Source organism: Andrographis paniculata, unplaced genomic scaffold (assembly GCF_009805555.1).
Source record: "Andrographis paniculata isolate CXL003 unplaced genomic scaffold, ASM980555v1 Contig52END, whole genome shotgun sequence".
NCBI lineage: Eukaryota > Viridiplantae > Streptophyta > Magnoliopsida > Lamiales > Acanthaceae > Andrographis > Andrographis paniculata.
This window is the reverse complement of record NW_026137587.1, coordinates 5,252,139-5,272,466: the sequence shown is the minus strand read 5'-3', so window position 1 is coordinate 5,272,466 and position 20,328 is coordinate 5,252,139. Positions and strand designations below refer to the sequence as shown.

The window sequence follows — 20,328 nt, the reverse complement described above, 5'->3', positions numbered from 1 at the left end:
AATACTTTTTGTTTGTTATTATATTTTAACTATATAAATATTATTGATTATAAATTTATCTTTTCAAAATATATGCATATTTATTTAATATATCATCATGAATTTTTAACAAAATATTGAATAACTACGAACGATATTGAATAAAGATATTGAAGATGATTTTATTATTTTGTTATTACTTTGAATAGCTACGAACAATAATAAGAAAAATTTATAGTTGTTTTCGTTACTTATGTTGTGAAATTTGATTTTAAAAAGTCACGAAAATTATATTATGACAATATTTGTAATAATTTAAAATGTTGAAAATATTTTGGTTATTTTTTCCGCAACTTAAAATAGTTAAGAAAAAATTTCGTGACAATTTTTGTGACGAAATAGTCAAAAGACACGGAATAGAAATATGTTGGACATTTTCTTTACATAAGTCATTACTTCAAATAGTCACAGAAATTGTTTATAACTTTTTCTGCAAATATTACTTACGGAATAGTCAAAGCAAAAACTTGTGACATAAATTTGTCACAAAATTATTTTCCGAGACTTTTAATTGTCACGGATTAAAATTTGCGACAAATTTCCGCAATTATCAACATTTTTTCTAGTAGTGTGTACTACCTTCTTCACATAATAAATACCATTTCAACTTACAATATATTACACAAATGTCATTACTTTTATATTACACCATACTAATAGGGTTATTTTTGTCTTTTTTACTATAATCCAATATAATACTGATATTCAAAAATCTATGTGCAAAAAGCTAAACGCCACTTTTCTAACATGATAGGATGGAGGGAGTAATTGAATAAAGTATAATTTTGTATAGAATTAAATTTTTATTATGTAGATATAAAATAAATTTATAATCAAATTATACAAATAATAATTTGTATAATATTTTCTCCATCCCTCAGCAATCTATTCATTTTTTTCATTTTGGTCCGTCCTATAACAAAGCGTGTATTTTTTTTTAAAGTAATTGTACTATCTACCTAATATTACAAATACCTTTCTAATTTACAATATATTATACAAAATGTCATTAATTTTTTATCATACAATACCAATAAATTTAGTTTAATCTTTTTATTTTTATTTCTAAAAATTTGTATAAAAAACAAATTGATAGATAGAGATAGGAGAAAAAAAAGTATAATAATTATAATAATAATAATATTGATATGACTATTTATAATAATGGTACGATTACATTTTAAATTTAAAGAATTATTTAATATGAAATATATATATGAAATATGAGATTTTTAATAAAATATAAAAAAATACATACATATATTTACTTTGATACTTATATATGTATATATATATAAAATTATATCAATACTAATAATCATATAAAAAATCCAAACACATTACCTTACGATTACCTCCCTTATCGGACAATATCATTCTCTTCTTTGTTTGGATTTTAGATAGTTTGTTTTGTTCTTTTCCTCTTTTTTATTATTTTATATTTTTCTTCTTCTACAATTTATATATTCGTAAAAGTAAATCTGATTTTTTAAATATTCTCTATTATTAATTTTTTTTTTAAATATATCAATCAATAATATTTTAAATTTTAAATTATTTTCTAATATTATTAAGAAACTCGTTGAGTAGCTAGCTTAGCTCGCCATTCCCTAATGAATTAGGGAATAATCTGTCATGTCAATCTATTTTAACCACTATAATAGTGTGTTTAATTTGTGTTTATACTTATACTTCTTTTTGTGTGTTTATAACAAATAAAACCGTATTTTTCTTGGAGAGCATGAATAATTAAAATAAACAATAAAAGAAAATATTATTATTAAAAAAATAGAACCATAACAATTTGGCAAAACATTCTTCAATACGAATAGTTACGCCGTAAATTCAAATTATTACATCAAATAATCAGCAAGCCGGCCCGGGAAGCCGGCACTTCTGAAAGAGTTGCTTGGTGAGTTTTGGGTCAATCGGGAGCTGCGGCGGTGACGGATAGTTCAAAGACTTGCAGAAACACTTCAGATCGGTGCCCGAAAGATTCTTGCAGCACTCCGGCGATGGTGGCGGCGGATTTGGACCCTTCGCCGCCTGCAGACATTTCAGAAGTTCATTTAGATCCAGATTGCAAAGCTTTACCTGTTTTCCAGCCGGTGCCGCTGCCACCGCCGTAAGGATCACCAGAATCGCCGCCGCCGCGACCACAATCTTCAGCCGTGGATCCATTTTTAAGTATTTTATTGATTGTTGTATAGTTATATTAGAAGTTTTTTTGTCATGTGAAACTTGATTTATATTTCTATGAGTATTTATAGATGATTTTGTATGCAAAGAATGTTGATGGATTGATAAAATATTATTCATTAGATAAGATTTTTGAGGTATATATGAAATATTAATTATGTGTATCAAAACATAATATGCATGAAATATGATTGAACGAATCGAAGTAGTATTTTGGTAATTAGCATTATTAATTTGCTTTAACCTGATTTGATGATTAAATGGTGGTATTATTTTTTTTTTAAATAGTTATTTTATTTAAAAAATACTCCATAAAAACAAAAATACTTAATATTTGTTTGATTTTGGAATTTGAAATTAAACTTTTTATTTGAATTTTGATTTAAATAATATCAATTTTTATTTTACACACTTTTTAGACATCAAAAGATAAATTAAAGAATTTATAACCTCTCGATCATAAGTCTATCTGTACCGCTAGACTCTTTCAATCTTATTTTGTTAATTAAATGTGTTGTTTCATTGGGAATTACTTCTGTTAATGCATATATCATTTGGTTTATATGAATTGGTTCATACTTAAATAAAAATTTGTAGATTTATGTACTTATATTACATTGAGTTTCTTTTTTTTTTTTCTTTTTTAGTACCCTAATAAACACATGCTCCCTTTTGAGATGGAACATAATCTTAGACTTCGGAATGTCTCCCCAATTGATCTACAAAGATTTACTTATTTATATATATATATATATATAAAGTAATTTTTACACCAATGAATAAATTGGGGGTACATATAACAAATAAAAATTAAAAAAATTCCAAGGTTAACAATAAATATTTGTAATGTAATAGAAAGACATCAATAATCAATACATATTTAACACGGAAACTACTCAAACTAGGGTTACAGAAAAACACATCCAAATAAGAGAATGTTGTTTCTTACTTTATCAATAATATCCAGTCCTTGAAAATAAAAATGGCTTCTATACTTTAACATATATAAAAATGCTTCAAATTAAAAATATGAAAAAAAATATATTAATAATATAAACAAGCGACAATAACATGTGTGTGTTTATAATACACATACAGTAAATGAACATATAGCGCTAGTCTATATAATACAAACAAATACTGTGACAAGAAATATTTGTAGATGACTAAAAATTTGTATTATATTTATGATAAAAATAGGGACTATACATAGAAATTACATACACAAAATAATAACATCCTAATCTAATGGATAAAATCTAATAAATAATAAAAAAATATTTTCTCCGTCTATCAGTAAATTTTCTAATTTTCATTTTAGTTCGTTCAAATCAATTTATTTTATTTTATTTTATTTTATTTAAGAAATAACTCTCACTTAAATACCAAAATACATTTATTTTTTATTTTCCAAAGATAAAATGAACATTATATTATTTTATTACACTACATATCTATAAAATATTGATTTATCTCAATCCGCGTCCAAAAGTCAAACGAAAAATTTACTATCGGACCGAGGGAGACAGGGAGTATTAAACTTACTTTCTGTAGTTCCTAACAAGAATCAATGGATACCAATTTGAATCATGAAGGTGGGTGTAGGGATGTCAAATAGGGCGGGTTAGCCCCAACATGATTTTAATGGAACAGGTTCGGGTCTAAAGAATTTGGTTCGAGGAGGGTTGTAGTTTTTGAGTTTTAGACCCGAGCAGGTTACGGGTTTTACTAAAAATCTGCCCATCTCCGGATTGGATCCGAACCCGGATAATTTAATAATTATTATAATTTATTTATATTTTTATGCGATATAAATTATATTATGTATTTTTTTAAAAAAAATAAACATAAAATATAACTTTAATTCGAATTTGTTTATTCTACAATTCTCTTTATAATCGGGATTACTGTATTTTTTTTTAGTATTAAATTATTTTAAAAATTATATATATATATTTTTAAAAAAACAAGTTTATCGGATTGGCCCCGAACAACAGGTCCTCGGCCGGGTTGAAGCGGGGTGGGATGAGTCTTTGAGTCATAATATTTGCTAGCAGGGGGCGAAATCATTGCAATTTGTAATGACTTGAAATTAGATTTTTGTAGAATTTCGCATGTTCAATATATCTTTAGGTTTTTGTAGAATCTCGCATGTCCAATATATCTTTCGAGACACACTTGTATCTATCAAAAGTTTGTAAATTTTGAATTCAGATTGAGATTTCGTAAATATATATATACCGATAAATACAGTGAGGAAGATCACCACGTTGAAAATTGTGATAAGGATTTATAGTTAAGGTTTAATTGTCACGTGTGGTTAATTCGACGCTTCCTGGGTGGGTTTCTTTTGGGTTGGTTTGGAAAGATTTGGTTTGGATTGGAATTGAATTTGAAATTTTTGATAATTTTGGAAATTTGCTTTCTTTTGGCTTAGTAGATTTTGTTTAGGTTTGAAAATTTTTTATAGATAATGATTTGATAGGTAATTATTAATTTTATATAAATTTATAATTTAATTAAAAATAATATAATTTAAATAAAAGAGAAAAAATTAATAATGTTAATAAATTTAATAAATAGTTAAATTAAAAATTAAAAGTATTAATATATTGAATAATAATATAATTTGAATTAAATATAATTATAAAATAAAATTTATTTGAATTAGAAAATAAATATAAAAAATAATACTCCTATTATATTACTAATATTATTTTGATATACTATTAATAATTATTTAGTATTATTTTTTTGTAAATATATGATAATTTTTAATTATAATATACTCCCTCCGTTCCACCACAATTGACACTATTTTCATTTTCGTCTGTCTCGTAACAAATTGATATATTTCTATTTTTGGTAAAAATTATTAAATTTAAATATATTTAACAAATGTAAATCAACTTAATTAATTATATAACATATAATGACGTAGGATCCGTTCAAAACCTTTTTATTTCTATCTTTTTTAAAAAAATAAATATTTTTATCTATATTTGAAATTACACATTTTTGATAAAATTGATTTATGTTAATTATAAATAAACAAAAATATTTTTTTTTATTTAATTGTATTATAAAAAATTTTATTCTCTATAAAATAATATTCATATTACATATATTTTTTAATTGTTATATAATTTTTAAATATTTAAATATATATTTTGATTTTTTTAATTATATATTAAATTTATTTTTAGACTATAAATATTATTAATTATATAAAAAATAATATCATAACTAATTATTATTAATTAATTAAATATTTTTATCTTAAATACCGTGTCCCTTAATCAAATAATTTAATTTCGATTGGGGCGAAGGGAGTATTTATTTTAATTAAAAAATTTCCCCAGCACATCACAGCGCCGCCAGATTCTTCACCTCTCCCTCTCCATCTTCTTCACCCTTCCGTTCCGATTTTTCTTTTCTCCTTTTCTTTTTCTTCTTCAACTCCACCCAACTTCCTGCGCCACCGCAACGGTCTTCCTCTTCTCATCCCCTCTTCTTCTTCTTTTTCTTTTTTTTTCTTCTCTTAAATTTTTCTCAGAGAGCACGCTCCCTTCAAAATTACCCGAAAAAACTACCGGATCAAATCCAACCTTCGCCAAATCGCCGCCGCCCGGTGATTTTCGCCGCCACCTTTCAACCTTGCTACGCCGTCGGTTGTTCGAGAGAGGTTCTCCTTCAGCCTGTTCGACCGAGGGTGAGTTTGGGAGGTTGATTAGGTGATGATTGTAGTATGAGATTTACAACTCACAGGCTTTACTTTCAATTTAGAAAAAGTCATGGCTGCAGGTTCTGTCGATGTAGACTTTGGTCTCACGCCAAAATGTTGATCCACAGTGAAATCCATAGTAAATTTGGGAAACTAAGGGCCAAAGGAACTCACCACCAGAGAAGTTGCGTTCCTTGTTTAGTAGAATTTGTTTAGATATTGGGGTTTTGATAAATAATAATGTAATGGGTAATAATTAGTTTGACATAAATTTATAATTTAGTAAAAAATAATTTAAAATTAATAGAAAGAGAAAAAACTAATAATATGAATTTTTTTTTATAAATTTAATAAATAATTAAATTAAAAATTATTGATAATATAATTTAAATTAAATATAATTATAAAATAAAAATTACAAAAATTAAAATATGAATATACAAAAATTGTACTACTCTCTCCGTCTTATGTATTATGAGCCTATTATTGTAGATACTAGAATTTAGATAAAGTGTGATTAGTAAGTAATTAAGAAATGTATTAGTAAAAATAATTATCGTATAATAAAAATAATTGTGGATTAAGACTAAGATAACTAAATAATTTAATTAAGATTAAAAAAATTATAAAATTTAAAATTTAAAATGAGATTAGAGTGTATAATTATATTTCAAAAAAAAGGAATGGACAAATTATGTGGGACGGACGAAAATAGAAAATAGGGACAAATTATGTGGTACGGATGGAGTATTATATTAGTACTCCTTCCGTCCCACCGAAATTGAACCCTTTGATTAGTGATACGGTATTTAAGGTAATGATGTTTAATTAGTTAATAATAATTAATTATGATATTATTATATTATTTTTTTATAATTAATAATATTTATATTTTTAAAGTAAATTTAATATATATTATTAAAAAAATTAAAATATATATTTAAATATTTAAAAATTATATAGCAATTAAAAAATATATAGATATAATTTTTGAAAAATAAAAAGTTGTCAATTGTTACGGAACATACAAAAATAAAAATAGTGTCGATTGTAGTGGAACGAAAGGAGTATTATTCTAATATATTATTAATAAATATTTACTAATATTAGTATTATTTTTTTATAAATATATAATAATTTTTAATTATATTATTATTATTATTATAAAAATATTTATTTTATTTAAAACTTTGCCCTAACCGGTTTTCCATCTCCCTCTTCCTCACCCGTTCTGTTCTTTGATTTGTTTTTGTTTTTTTTGCACTTTTTCTTCTTCTTCGCCTCCACCCAAGTTCCTGCGCCCCCGCCCGGTGAAATATGCCGTTCAATAACAACAACTTGGCGCTGACCTTACGTCGTCCGTCGACGAGCAAGATTACCTGTGCTATCGGTAAGTTTGAGAAGAGGTTTTTGGTTAGAATTGGAATGGGGAGAGATGAACGAGAAGGGAGTAAAAGCAAGAGATAAAAGGTGAGTAAATTTTGTTTGGTAAGTGAAATGGGGAATGGAAAGAAAAGAGAGAGAACCTAGTAATATTAAGTGTCAGAGGCTGTTCTAGTAGCAATGGTTTCGGAGACTGAAGCCAAAGGAACACATACATAAAATAAATAAAATAATATTAAAAATCCAATTCCATATCTATTTTGAATATCTTCCGAATCACATCTTTGTAAGATTTAAATAAATAAAATATCTACAAACTCCCTTATATATATATAAGCCTCCATCCTTTATAATTTCTTTCATTCATTCTATTTCCAAACTTAATTAAGATCCTATTATACTTCTTCATTCCTTCTTTCTTTCTGAGGTCTCACAACAGCAACAATGGCTCGCCAGTACATTCCGAACGACATCGTTTTCGAAATTCTAACTCGTACTACATTGCGAACGTTAGATGTATGCAAGTGTGTCGCCAAGTCATGGAGCGAGGATATCATATCAGACCCGACTTTTCTTCCCAAGTATTGCGAAAGAACAAAAAATTTGTCAGGATTCTTTCTTCAAGACATTCGACGTTGGGGGTACATCTCCATGTTCGTATCCGTCGATGGATCGATATCTGATCGTATGGCTCACCTTCTCAATGGTACGAAGATATTGGCATCGTGCAATCAAGGGATTTTGTGTTGCGAGAAAATAATAAACTCACGATATTGTCGATATTATGTTGGGAAGCCGGCTACGGAACAATGGCTACCGTTGCCTAATCCTAAGCTTCGACGTCGGACCGAAGGAGTTGCCATAAGGGTTTTCGAGTCTAATCCTTTACGGTTCAAGATTATTCGAATTTCGAACAAAGGGTTTCTGAAGTAAGTTTTTTGTTTTTGTTTTTATTGTTTTTACCATGTTGTTTAACTTGAAATTAGGCTTGGAATTTGAATTGTTGATATATTTTAGATATTGTTTATCAAAATTTCCAAAAATATATATAAACACATAATTAAATTGATGTTGAGATATTTATCGGAGACGATGACGAAGCATGCAGGGGAATATATGAATTTTGCTAGTTTAATTTGTTTGTTTGTTTTTTTTTTTAAAATTGCTCTTGAATGTGAGTTTTTGGGAGTTTGGATTGTGGATAATAAAATTTTAAATTTATATTATTGTTTAATTTAATGTTTCTTTTGGACTTTGAATTTTGGTTTGAGATTGAATAGTAAAAATTTGAATTGGTATGTAATATAAATAAGTATTGATGTAATTTTTTAATATAATATAAAAAATAAAAAAATAAGTATATTTTTGAGAAAAAATAAAAATAAAAATAGTGTTAATTTATCAAAATGCTTCAAACAAACCCACCTTAAAAAAACACAATAGGGTTGTTGCAGTTTTGCTCTCTCCCGCCCTCCCTTAAATTGATTAAAGTGGAATTCGTTTGGTTTTGTATTTATTTAATTTTTTGTATTTGTTTTCGAATATAAAACTTATGGTATTTATACTGCAGCACAAATTTTATATTGAAATAATTTGTATTCTTTTAATATTTTAGTAATAATTAATTTTTTGTTGAATATATTATAATTTATTATAATATATATATATTTTTTTCAGGTCCTCAGATTATTACGAATACTATTGTGAGATATTCGATTCAAAGATATGGAGATGGCGGGAAACTCAAACCCTACTTCTACCATTTGGAGAATACATAATGTCTTGGGTGTCATCGATCTTTGTCCAAAGTTCGTTTCATTGGCTGACTACAAGTAATAACATTGTCATCTTCTATGAGCCAGATGAAAGTTTTCGTACATTTTCTTTACCCGAGCTCATGTTGAATGAGAATGATTGTAAGTACAATCACAAGCAACTCGTCGACTATCAAGGAAGACTTGGATTGAGTTGCATGATCGAAGAAAGTAAAATTGAATTATGGCTATTAGAGGCCTCGAATGAAATTGAGTTTGGATGGAAAAAGCACATGGTTGTGGATATCGGACCTATTAAGGAGAAGGCGATGTACCCGAGCCCAGCCGGTTTTTATAACTCAGGAACTATATTATTGCAAGCGTGCGATGAACTATTGATCTATAAAATTAATGACGATAGTGTTGATAATGTGAAGTTGAAAAATGCGATGAGAAGTAGCGGATACGATATTTTTCCATTTAGATCTGATTTCGAGATTGTGAATTTTCGAACATAATAGTTTGTTAAGAATTATATTCAATTTACAATTATTTTTTGGGTATATGCTTGAATTTAAATATAATTTTGATGTAAGATTTTACGAACTTTTTTTAAATTCATTTTGACAAATCGATGCTATTTATATTTGAAATACTACCTACTTTTTTTTGTCAATTGATACACATTTTTTTTACACGAAATTTAAATATTACTGTTATGGAGCAGTAATTATACAAAATAATAATTAAATATTTTTTATTTTTTTATTTTGATAACATGGAAACTCACAACCATTACCCGAAAGTGCGCATAATAAACCCAACGTTTATGAATGTGTTTAATGGAGAGCATGTATAATAAAAATAAAAATAAAAACAAAAAAAGAAATATTATTAAAAAATAGAACCATAACATTTAGGCGAAACATTCTTCAATATGAATATTTACGGCGTAAATTCAAATTATTACATCAAATAATCAGCAAGCCGGCCCGGGAAGCCGGCACTTCTGAAAGAGTTGCTTGGTGAGTTTTGGGTCAATCGGGAGCTGCGGCGGCGACGGATAGTTCAAAGACTTGCAGAAACACTTCAGATCGGTGCCGGAAAGATTCTTGCAGCACTCCGGCGATGGTGGCGGCGGATTTGGACCCTTCGCCGCCTGCAGACATTTCAGAAGTTCATTTAGATCCAGATTGCAAAGCTTTACCTGTTTTCCGGCCGGTGCCGCTGCCACCGCCGTAAGGATCACCAGAATCGCCGCCGTCGCGACCACAATCTTCAGCCGTGGATCCATTTTTAAGTATTTTCTTGATTGTTGTATAGTTATATTAGAAGTTTTTTTGTTATGTGAAACTTGATTTTATATTTCTATGAGTATTTATAGATGATTTTGTATGCAAAGACTGTTGATGGATTAAGGAAATATTATTCATGAAATAATATTTTTGAGGTATATATGAAACATTGTGTGTATCGAAACATAATATGCATGAAATATGATTGAACGAATCGGGGTAGTATTTTGGTAATTAGCATTATTGATTTGCTTTAACCTGATATGATAATTAAATGGTGGTATTAATTTTTTAAATAATTATTTTATTTAAAAAATAAAAAAAAAAATACTTAAGATTTGTTTGATTTTGGAATTTGAAATTAAATAATATTAATTTTTATTTGACACGCTCTTTAGACATAAAAAGATAAATTAAACAACTCATAACCTTATTAAATTAAATTTGTTGATTCTCCTCAATGCAATTTGTTGTTTCATTTGGGAATTATTTCTCTTAATGCATATATCATTTAGTTTATATGAGTTGGTTCATACTCAAATAAAAACTTGTAGATTTATGTAGCATATTACATTTAGTTTCTTTCTTTCTTTCTTTATATTACCCTAATAAACACATGCACCCATTTGAAATGGAATCCGAATCATAGGCTCCAAGCGGAATGTCTCCCAATTAATCTACAAAGATTTACTTGTATATACAAAGTAATTTTACACCAATGCATAAGTTGAGGGTACATATAACAAATAAAAATAAAAAAGTTCCAAGATTAACAAATATTTTTAATACCAAGACATAAGAGAATCAATACATATTTAACATGGAAACTACTCAAACTAAGGTTACAGAGAAAAACACATGTCCAAATAAGAGGATGTTGTTTCTTACTTCATCAATATTATCCAGATCTTGAATAGAAAAATGGCTTCTTCTGGTGGAAACAAAATGACATGGGCTTTCTTATTGGCCCATATAAAGGGATTTACCAAGAAAAACAGAAGAACCTAATCTAGCAAATAAAATATTCACAAAAATCTCTCCCCTAATTCCATTGGACCCATAAGAATATTCAAGCATCTTTTCAAATAGGAGCAGCAAGCAAGCTGTTCTTTGTCAACATAATAATTAAAATAATACTTATTGCACCCATCAACATCAACAACCTATATTTACCTTTCTTTAATCATTTACCTAATTTAAAAGCCTCAAAAGTCATCGGAATTGCCCCACCTATAGGTTTGGTACTCCCCCACACACCACAAAGAATTTGGGATAATTCCTAACACAACTAAAACCAGCACTTAGCACTAACTGTTAAGCAAATAGGCATGTGTTTATTTATAAGGTTTGTCTAGGCACACTTCAATCCTAAGAAAGATATAAATAAGAGTGGATATATATACAAGGGAGGCAAAGCTATATAAGCAATCTAATTAATTAAGGTGGAAGGAAAATGAACAAAGATACCTTATTCATTTGCTGGATTTTGTACAATCATGATGTCCTTTGCAGACATGCGTTTCAAGAACTCATATGTTGTGATCATTGTGGTTGCAGACATGGACATGGATGCCCATCTAGGACCCCATCCTCTGTAACAAGCTATCCACCCACCCTCCCTCACTAAATTCCTCACTGTCTGCACCAGAGTTGGCCCTTTCCTGCCATTTTCGTCGCTGTCCAAGACCTGCAACCTAGTCTTGATTGTGTCCAAAGGCATTGTCACCAAAGCTGTAAACCCTCCAGCCATGGCTGCACTCAGCCCTTGAACTGCCATCAAAGTTTTGGTATCTGGCCTCAGCCTATCATTCATAGTCATACCACTAATGTTAGTGACTCCACTTTCATGTCTTTCCTCTTCTTTTTTGTTAAGGAAATGCCCCACCCCACCCCAAGCCACCCTCTGCATCACAGAATAAGATGCCCACCAAATGGCATTAGATGGTGCATAGGTGAGGATAGATATCCCAAATCCTCTATACAACCCCCTTATCCCATCTGTGTTCAGAATCTTCCTGAATGCATCAATGCCGTCTTTATATTTACATGGCAATGCATTCAGAGCATTCTTGATTCCACCACTGCCCGCCGCCTCGCAGCCACTTCCTTGTGCCATTAGCCTCTGGCTGATTACATCCACCGGTGTCCAAACCACTTGTGCTGCCATGGCAGCACTCAATCCAGCCACAGCATTGGCCACAGCCGTCGCAGTAGGCTCGTGAAACCCCACCCTTGTGGCGGCGTATCCCACATTAGACTTGGTAACCTCAAGTGCAGTCATATACAAAGCTCTGGCTGGGATAGTGCCTGTCACTGAGGTTCCAAATCCTCTATACAATCCACGAATTCCTTCGTGTCTAATGATCAAAATTGCGGTTCTCATGCCCGAAACGTGGGATTGTGCAACCTGCTGCCGAGTTTTTAACACAACAGCAGGGTATAGCACGGCTGAAACGCCAGAAAACAAAGCTGCTCCAAGGAAGAAAAACTTTGACTTGTCAAGCATTTTCCACTCTATATCTGCAGGCAAATGAGCTTCTTCTGCTGTAGATTCTTCCTCGGCAGTTCTTAAATCCATTTTTTCCTCTTCTTCCACAACTTTATATTAGGAATATTGATCCAAAGCCCTAACCTACTCACATTTGTACACTAATTCCACCATGATGAACACATAACATCTGTTACCCAATCATTTCCTCGTATTCCATTACGAAGAAACCTGATTCTTCCACTCACCTACAATCTATACAAATCTGAAACTGCATATAATAAAACCTCACTCTATCGGAAAACGGAAAAGGAATAACAAGTGGCAGATTGCTCCCAGGGGAAAAGGAATAACAAAAACGAAAACATAACCACAATTATTGACCTTCAATACATTTATTTGGTACGTATTACAACAATAAACCAACGAATTGCATTTATTGATCTATTCCCCAGTCAATCGTAGTACGTATATCATATGCTTGCAGAACCATGATCCAGATACGCAGCAAACAACAGGCAACGAAATTTAGCATTCCTCGTAATCCCTTACCAATCGCTATCCGTTGGCGATGCGGAAAGCTGCCCGTAATTTCGGATCTCGCCGGAAAAACCTCCTCTTCTCGATATGGAATGGAAGGAGGTTTTGTATAGACACATATGCATCTCATATATACATATATATATATATACCGACAAATAATAGGAAGGTCAAGAAGTACGGACCAGCTGGTGAAATTAACATTTATGCATTCTGTAACTGTATTATAAAAATAAAAAATAAAAAACTGAAGGTATAAATATAAATTAATTAATTTATTAATCATTTTTATATTCGAATTACAGTGAAAGCTGGCGAGGTTGTTGTGTGGGCCCCCTTTTAAAATGTTTATTTCCAAATTTAGCCCGGGGATATTCATGTATGACGTGTCAAATCTTATCCGAATTACTACTCGCTAGAGTCTGACTGTTTAAATAATAATAGTTTAAAAAATAAATAAAACTAAACCAAAAAATTTAAAAAATAAAAATTGAAGGAACATTGGTGAGAACGAAATTAAGTTTTCTGGGCCCCAGGCCCAAACCGATCCAGCCCAATTTAAGGTGGCCTAGAATTGATCCATTTTTTATGACTTCCTCTTGCCCTATATGTTTCGAGTCTTGAAAAAATTAATTATATTTTCAGTCGAAAATAAAATAAAATAAAAAATTTTACTTACATTAACGAATTGTCATATTTGCAATTTCTGCCGCAGAAAAAAAATGCCATACATTGGCAACTTCTGACTTCTAATTGTTCTATTAACATAAATAATTATATCCCTAAAACAAAAATTACTTTTGCGTTTAAAATCAATAAAATATTAATATTTATTAAATTATGTTTAAAAAAAATATAGTATTGGGACAGAGATAGGATTAAAGAAGCATTTCTGGTAAATTATGTGAAAAAAACAAAAAAGTTAATACAAAAATAACTACTAATAGACACTTCACCCGTCCACCGGCACCCCTAATCGCCATTACCGCAGCCATCGAAACCCTTCACTCAACCAAACCCTAGCTGCAATGGCGGCTTCTTCCATCTTCAAATCCTCCTTCCTATCCGCCCAATCCCTCCCACAAACCGCCGCCGCCGCCTCACCGACTCGCCACCCTACCTCAATCTCCATCCGCGCCACCACAACCTCCTCGGATTCGCCCGCCCCGACCCCGCAAATCAAGCACCGCCGCCCCGCCGATGAGAACATCCGCGAAGAGGCGCGCCGTCATGCCTCGTCCCACAATTTCTCCGCCCGCTACGTCCCCTTCAACGCCGAGCCGTCCTCCACCGAATCCTACTCCCTCGACGAGATCGTGTACCGCAGCCGCTCCGGCGGCCTCCTCGACGTCGAGCACGACATGGACGCGCTGAAGAAATTCGACGGCGATTACTGGCGCGCTCTGTTCGATTCCCGCGTCGGCAAGACGACGTGGCCGTACGGCTCCGGCGTCTGGTCGAAGAAGGAGTGGGTCCTGCCGGAGATCGACAGCGACGACATCGTCAGCGCCTTCGAGGGAAATTCCAACCTCTTCTGGGCGGAGCGCTTCGGCAAGCAGTTCCTCGGCATGAACGACCTCTGGGTGAAGCACTGCGGGATTAGCCACACAGGCAGTTTCAAGGATTTAGGAATGACCGTTTTGGTCAGCCAGGTCAATCGCCTCCGCAAAATGAATCGCCCCGTCGTCGGCGTCGGCTGCGCCTCCACCGGAGATACCTCCGCCGCCCTCTCCGCTTACTGCGCAGCTGCTGGAATCCCATCCATTGTCTTCCTCCCCGCCAATCGCATCTCCATAGCTCAATTGGTTCAGCCAATTGCCAACAGTGCTTTCGTTTTAAGCATTGATACTGATTTTGACGGCTGTATGCAGCTGATTCGAGAGGTTACTGCAGAGCTGCCGATATATCTGGCGAATTCGCTGAACAGCCTGAGATTGGAGGGCCAAAAGACGGCTGCAATAGAGATACTTCAGCAGTTCGATTGGGAGGTGCCGGATTGGGTGATTGTACCCGGCGGCAATCTAGGGAACATATATGCCTTCTACAAAGGGTTCCGAATGTGTAAAGAATTGGGGCTTGTCGACAGGATTCCAAGGCTCGTCTGCGCTCAGGCTGCGAATGCGAATCCTCTGTATCTGCATTACAAGTCAGGATGGAAGGATTTCAAGCCAGTGAAGGCCGGGACGACATTTGCGTCTGCAATACAGATTGGGGATCCTGTTTCCATCGACAGGGCAGTGTATGCGCTCAAGAATTCGAATGGGATCGTTGAGGAGGCGACAGAGCAGGAATTGATGGATGCCATGGCTCAGGCTGATTCAACAGGGATGTTCATCTGCCCGCATACGGGTGTGGCGTTGTCGGCATTGTTTAAGTTGAGGAGTAACGGGACTATTAGGGCAACGGACCGCACTGTTGTTGTGAGTACTGCTCACGGGCTCAAGTTTACGCAGTCAAAGATTGATTATCACTCCCAGAATATTAAGGATATGAATTGTCGGTATGCAAACCCTCCGGTGCAAGTCAAGGCTGATTTCGGCTCGGTTATGGATGTTCTCAAGAAATATTTGCTGAGCAAGGATTCCAAAATGCTTTGAGAGGGTAATAAGCTTTAGTTTTTTGGCTATGAATTTTCACGACTTTATAAAACAATGCTGGTTAGCTTTTTCCGGGACTCTATTGTTGTGTTTTGAGTTTAATATTCATGGGTGTAGTGAGAATGGTGTATGCTTATGTACACTTTGTCTGCAATTAGACACAATTTGGTTTCAATAAAATTTATGCAGGGCTTATCACTAAATCTAGTGGTTCTCGATTATATTCTTGGTGAGGATGTGGAACATGCATGGAAAATTTAAGTGTATCGATAACATTAAATGGGTTCTTGATTTTGTGAGATTTGTCATGCTTAGTGTTCATATGCAATTGTGCAAACGAACACCGATTTCTTAGATTATCTCAGAGCTGTTCTTGTGATTGTTTTAGGCACTTAGTACTATTTTTTGGCCATTTTTGAACTTTTAGGAATTATATTTATGTCTACGGGCGCAGACGGACTCTCGTCATCGCGAGAAGTCCAACAAACGTTATCGTTTATGGAAAAGAGAACTTGTAACAAGGATTCTGTAGGTGAATCTGCGAAAGGATCGTTTTTTATGTCTGCCCCGGCAGACAGCAGCGAACTCGTGACCCGAGGTACGAATGCCGCACAGCCGTCCATCGAGACAGAGTGGGTGTCCCAAAAAACTCCTGCACGGATTTTCGTGAGTACGTAGGAATCAAAAAGAGATTTCCTGCGATGCACGTCGTGGCAAAAAATCGCGAACGACGACCTTGTCCACCGTTCACGGTCCCGTCGTCCAGCCGTACATTGTAAACGAGGATTCGCGCACGAGAGCCGATGGACCCGCGTCATCGCGAGAAGTCCAACAAGCGTTATCATTTATGGAAAAGAGAACTCGTAACAAAGATTCTATAGGTGAACCTACGAAAGGATCATTTTCGATGTCTGTCCCGGCAGACAGCAGCGAACTCGTGACCTGAATGTCGCACAATCGTCTATCGAGACAGAGTGGGCGTCCTAAAAAACTCCTGCACGGATTTTCGTGAGTATTTAGGCATAAAAAAGAGATTTCCTGCGATGCACGTCGCGGCCAAAAGTCGCGAACGAAGACCTTGTCTGCTATTCACGGTCCCATCGTCCAGCCGTATATTGCGAACGAGTGTTCGCGCACGGGCGCCGACGGACCCGCGTCATCGCGAGAAGTCCAACAAGCGTTATCGTTTATAGAAAAGAGAACTCGTAATAATGATTTTACAGGTGAACCTGTGAAAGGATCATTGTCGATGTCTGCATCGGCAGACAGCAGCGAACTCGTGACCCGACGTACGAATGCCTCACAGCCGTCCATCGAGACAGAGTGGGCGTCCCAGAAAAACCTGCACGGATTTTCGTGAGTATTTAGGCATCAAAAAAAGATTTTCTGCAATGCACGTCGCGGCCAAAAATTGCGAACGACGACCTTGTTCGCCGTTCACAGTCCCGTCGTTCAGCCGAACATTACGAACGAGGATTCACGCACGGGCGCCGACGGACCCGCGTCATCACGAAAAGTCCACCAAGCATTACTGTTTAGAGAAAAGAGAACTCGTAACAATGATTCTATAGGTGAACTTGCGAAAGAATTATTGTCGATGTCTGCCCTGGCAGACAGCAGCGAACTCGTGACCCGAGGTACGAATGCCGCACAGCCGTCCATCGAGACAGAGTGGGCGTCCCAAAAAACTCCTGCACGAATTTTCGTGAGTATTTAGGAATAAAAATGGATTTCCTGCGATGCAAGTCACGGCAAAAAATAGCGAACGACGACCTTTTCTGACTTTCACAGTCCCGTCGTCCAGCCGTATATTGCGAACGAGGATTCGCGCACGGGCGTCGACGGACCCGCGTCATTGCGAGAAGTCCCACAAGCGTTTTCGTTTAGAGAAAAGAGAACTCGCAGGTTCACCTATAGAATCTTTGTTACGAGTTCTTCTTTCTCTAAACGATAACGTTTGTTGGACTTCTCGCGATGACGTGGGTCCATCAGCGCCCGTGCGCGAATCCTCGTTCGCAATATACGGCTTAATGACGGGACCGTGAAAGGCGGACAAGGTCGTCGTTCGCGATTTTTTGCCGCGACGTGCATCGCAGGAAATCCATTTTTTATGCCAAAATACTCACGAAAATCTGTGTAGGAGTTTTTTGGAACGCCCACTCTGTCTCGATGGACGGCTGTGCGGCATTCGTACGTCGGGTCACGAGTTTGCTGTTGTCTGCCGGGACAGATATTGACAATTATCCTTTCGCAGGTTCACCTATAGAATCCTTGTTACGAGTTCTCTTTTCTATAACGCTTGTCGAACTTCTCGCGATGACGCGGGTCATTATTCAAAAACCTCAAAGTGGCCGGCATTTTTAGCCTGATACTGTTTGAAGGGACCCTATTTAGGACATTATTCAAAATCCTCGAAGTGGCCGGCATTTTTAACATTAGGCTATGAGAAGGTCTTTGATTGGAGATGTTTTTACAAGAACCTCGAACTAACGTGCATTTTGAACCTTAGGCTATCGCGAAGGTCTTTAGTTAGTGATGTTTTTTCAAGAAATTCGAACTATAGCGCATCTTGAGCTTTATAAGAGACATGTCTCAAGAACCGTGAAGTGACCGAGCATTTTTAATGTTAGGCTACCGTAAGGGTCTTCTATTAGAGTTCTTCAAGAATGCGACATTTTAACGTTTAGACACCCTAAGGGGACCTTAGTTAAGAGACGTGCTTAAGACACAAAACACATGCCTAATACATGACACTGCAGTTTGAACCCAACAAGGCAGCCCAAACCTTAAAGAAACCAAAACACCACCAGACAATTCTATAAATTCTCGAGACACACCGGCACAAATATCGCCACAAAAATTGCACCATGGAGTCGTATTATTACCGTATTCTTGCATCTGCCATAGCCGTCTTGGTCGTTCTCGGGGCAGCCGGGAAGGTCCATTCTGTGTGCAACGTGTCTCTCGAAGATCTCGAGAAGTGCCTTCCAGCAGCCCACCCGCCAAATCCGCCGCCCCCAACTCCCGACTGCTGCAACACGCTCGCCCGGGCCAACCTTCCCTGCCTCTGCGGCTACAAGAACGACCCGGTCTTGCCGGCCGTCGGTGTCGATCCGAATCTCGCCTTGCAGCTCCCTGGGAAGTGCAATCTCCCAACACCACAGTGTTAGAACATCATCGTCGACATCCTTAGCGTATGATGTTGTTACAGATTGTGTTGATGTTGTGATTTGTTTGTGTTTGTTTGTTGCATCTAAGTATGGAATAAGTTTGTGTGTCGTGAAATGGATGCTGTTTGTAAAATGGCTGTGATTGGTAATGGTGTCTGTGTAAGTGTCTATATGTGGAATAATTGTAATTAGGGATGTGTTGTTTTAGCAATAAAACCAGATTAAGGTTGTACACTTATGATGTTCTTGACATCAGAATACTGTTTTAATCTTGTTAGTATTTTTTTTTTTTAAAAAAATTATAATTGCTTTAAAATGTTTCTAACAATTATATATATAATGGTTTATATTTGTTGTCCATCACTGTTCCTCATCGGATCATCTGTAAACAACATCAACCAAAATTCAAAAACAAATACAATTCACTCTCAACATCAACATTTTAAATATAATTTCTAAAAATAAAATAAAATAAAATACAAATTATTAAAAAAATACTTAAATAAATTGTCAAAAAAGTAAATAATAAAAACATCTACTTCATCACAGCACAACTCACCTGAAATAATATATAGTTTTCTTGATAATATTAATATTTTTTATATAGGAGATAGATAAAATATTTAGATAATATTTTTGATGTCTAAAATATTGTGTATCAAAGCACGACACACATGAAATAATATACACTCCCTCAACAAAAATTAAAAACACTTGGGTTCGACAAAATATTTTATTAAAAAAAGGAGCAAAAAATCAATTTTAGTATCATTCAATACTATAATTATTAATTTTGGTTAAATTAAAATATTTTTATTAATTTTGGTCCCACCAAATGAAACTTTATTAAGGGGTTGAATACGGCCGCGTTAAATGACTCAAAATGGTGACTGGGCTCTCCAGACAACCAACACGGCTGTGTTGATAACACAGCACTGAACATGGTCGTGTTCATGTCCTTGTTCACGGCCGTGTTCTGAACACGGCTGTGTTCCTGCTCTAATATTATTTTTTTATAATCTTTTTTACAATTATTTCATAATATAAAAATTTTAATTTTTAATATTTTAAAAAATAATTACAAAAAATATTTTTGTTGAATTATTAATATATATCAAATAATTTTAACAAAAAAGTGA

General features: G+C 34.1%; 6 protein-coding genes across 8 annotated transcripts; 3 read left to right on the top strand and 3 right to left on the bottom strand.

Moving 5' to 3' along the window:
* Positions 1–1,905: 1,905 nt before the first annotated feature.
* LOC127254417 (putative lipid-transfer protein DIR1) lies at positions 1,906–2,220 on the bottom strand. The gene is made up of 2 exons (XM_051279509.1): positions 2,134–2,220; positions 1,906–2,085 (listed from the first exon to the last, which is right to left on the bottom strand). The coding sequence occupies exons 1-2, from the start codon at positions 2,218–2,220 to the stop codon at positions 1,906–1,908; spliced, it is 267 nt and encodes an 88-aa protein (XP_051135466.1).
* LOC127254886 (uncharacterized) lies at positions 2,044–13,612 on the bottom strand. Of its 3 annotated transcripts, none has more exons than XM_051280218.1 (2): positions 11,862–13,612; positions 2,044–2,085 (listed from the first exon to the last, which is right to left on the bottom strand). In XM_051280218.1, the coding sequence occupies exon 1, from the start codon at positions 12,970–12,972 to the stop codon at positions 11,863–11,865; it is 1,110 nt and encodes a 369-aa protein (XP_051136175.1). In that variant the 5' UTR covers positions 12,973–13,612; the 3' UTR covers positions 2,044–2,085; position 11,862. The 3 variants fall into 3 exon arrangements, with proteins under 3 accessions (XP_051136175.1, XP_051136174.1, XP_051136177.1); XM_051280217.1 differs by lacking the exon at positions 2,044–2,085 and adding an exon at positions 10,125–10,258; XM_051280220.1 differs by lacking the exon at positions 2,044–2,085 and adding an exon at positions 10,776–11,084.
* LOC127254416 (F-box protein At5g41720) lies at positions 7,267–8,278 on the top strand. The gene is made up of 2 exons (XM_051279508.1): positions 7,267–7,352; positions 7,860–8,278. Exons 1-2 carry the CDS (start codon positions 7,280–7,282, stop codon positions 8,276–8,278), a joined length of 492 nt encoding a protein of 163 aa, XP_051135465.1. The 5' UTR covers positions 7,267–7,279.
* On the bottom strand, positions 10,079–10,393 carry LOC127254415 (putative lipid-transfer protein DIR1). The gene is made up of 2 exons (XM_051279507.1): positions 10,307–10,393; positions 10,079–10,258 (listed from the first exon to the last, which is right to left on the bottom strand). The coding sequence occupies exons 1-2, from the start codon at positions 10,391–10,393 to the stop codon at positions 10,079–10,081; spliced, it is 267 nt and encodes an 88-aa protein (XP_051135464.1).
* A 761-nt stretch (positions 13,613–14,373) lies between the features above and the next one.
* Positions 14,374–16,222, top strand: LOC127254707 (threonine synthase, chloroplastic-like). Its single transcript, XM_051279956.1, has one exon. It carries the CDS (start codon positions 14,451–14,453, stop codon positions 16,017–16,019), a length of 1,569 nt encoding a protein of 522 aa, XP_051135913.1. The 5' UTR covers positions 14,374–14,450; the 3' UTR covers positions 16,020–16,222.
* Positions 16,223–18,727: 2,505 nt separating this feature from the next.
* Positions 18,728–19,447, top strand: LOC127254747 (putative lipid-transfer protein DIR1). Its single transcript, XM_051280008.1, has one exon. The coding sequence runs from the start codon at positions 18,887–18,889 to the stop codon at positions 19,187–19,189; it is 303 nt and encodes a 100-aa protein (XP_051135965.1). The 5' UTR covers positions 18,728–18,886; the 3' UTR covers positions 19,190–19,447.
* The last annotated feature ends 881 nt before the right edge of the window (positions 19,448–20,328 follow it).

Excerpts from the sequence above, each read along its gene's own strand:
- LOC127254747 (XM_051280008.1), top strand. The coding sequence starts at position 18,887 with ATGGAGTCGTATTATTACCGTATTCTTGCATCTGCCATAGCCGTCTTG.
- LOC127254886 (XM_051280218.1), bottom strand. The coding sequence starts at position 12,972 with ATGGATTTAAGAACTGCCGAGGAAGAATCTACAGCAGAAGAAGCTCAT.
- LOC127254417 (XM_051279509.1), bottom strand. The coding sequence starts at position 2,220 with ATGGATCCACGGCTGAAGATTGTGGTCGCGGCGGCGGCGATTCTGGTG. Across the intron at positions 2,086-2,133 it reads CGGCACCGGCTGGAAAACAG|GCGGCGAAGGGTCCAAATCC; the intron begins GTAAAGCTTTGC and ends AAATGTCTGCAG.
- LOC127254415 (XM_051279507.1), bottom strand. The coding sequence starts at position 10,393 with ATGGATCCACGGCTGAAGATTGTGGTCGCGACGGCGGCGATTCTGGTG. Across the intron at positions 10,259-10,306 it reads CGGCACCGGCCGGAAAACAG|GCGGCGAAGGGTCCAAATCC; the intron begins GTAAAGCTTTGC and ends AAATGTCTGCAG.
- LOC127254416 (XM_051279508.1), top strand. The coding sequence starts at position 7,280 with ATGCCGTTCAATAACAACAACTTGGCGCTGACCTTACGTCGTCCGTCG. Across the intron at positions 7,353-7,859 it reads CAAGATTACCTGTGCTATCG|ATGTATGCAAGTGTGTCGCC; the intron begins GTAAGTTTGAGA and ends TGCGAACGTTAG.
- LOC127254707 (XM_051279956.1), top strand. The coding sequence starts at position 14,451 with ATGGCGGCTTCTTCCATCTTCAAATCCTCCTTCCTATCCGCCCAATCC.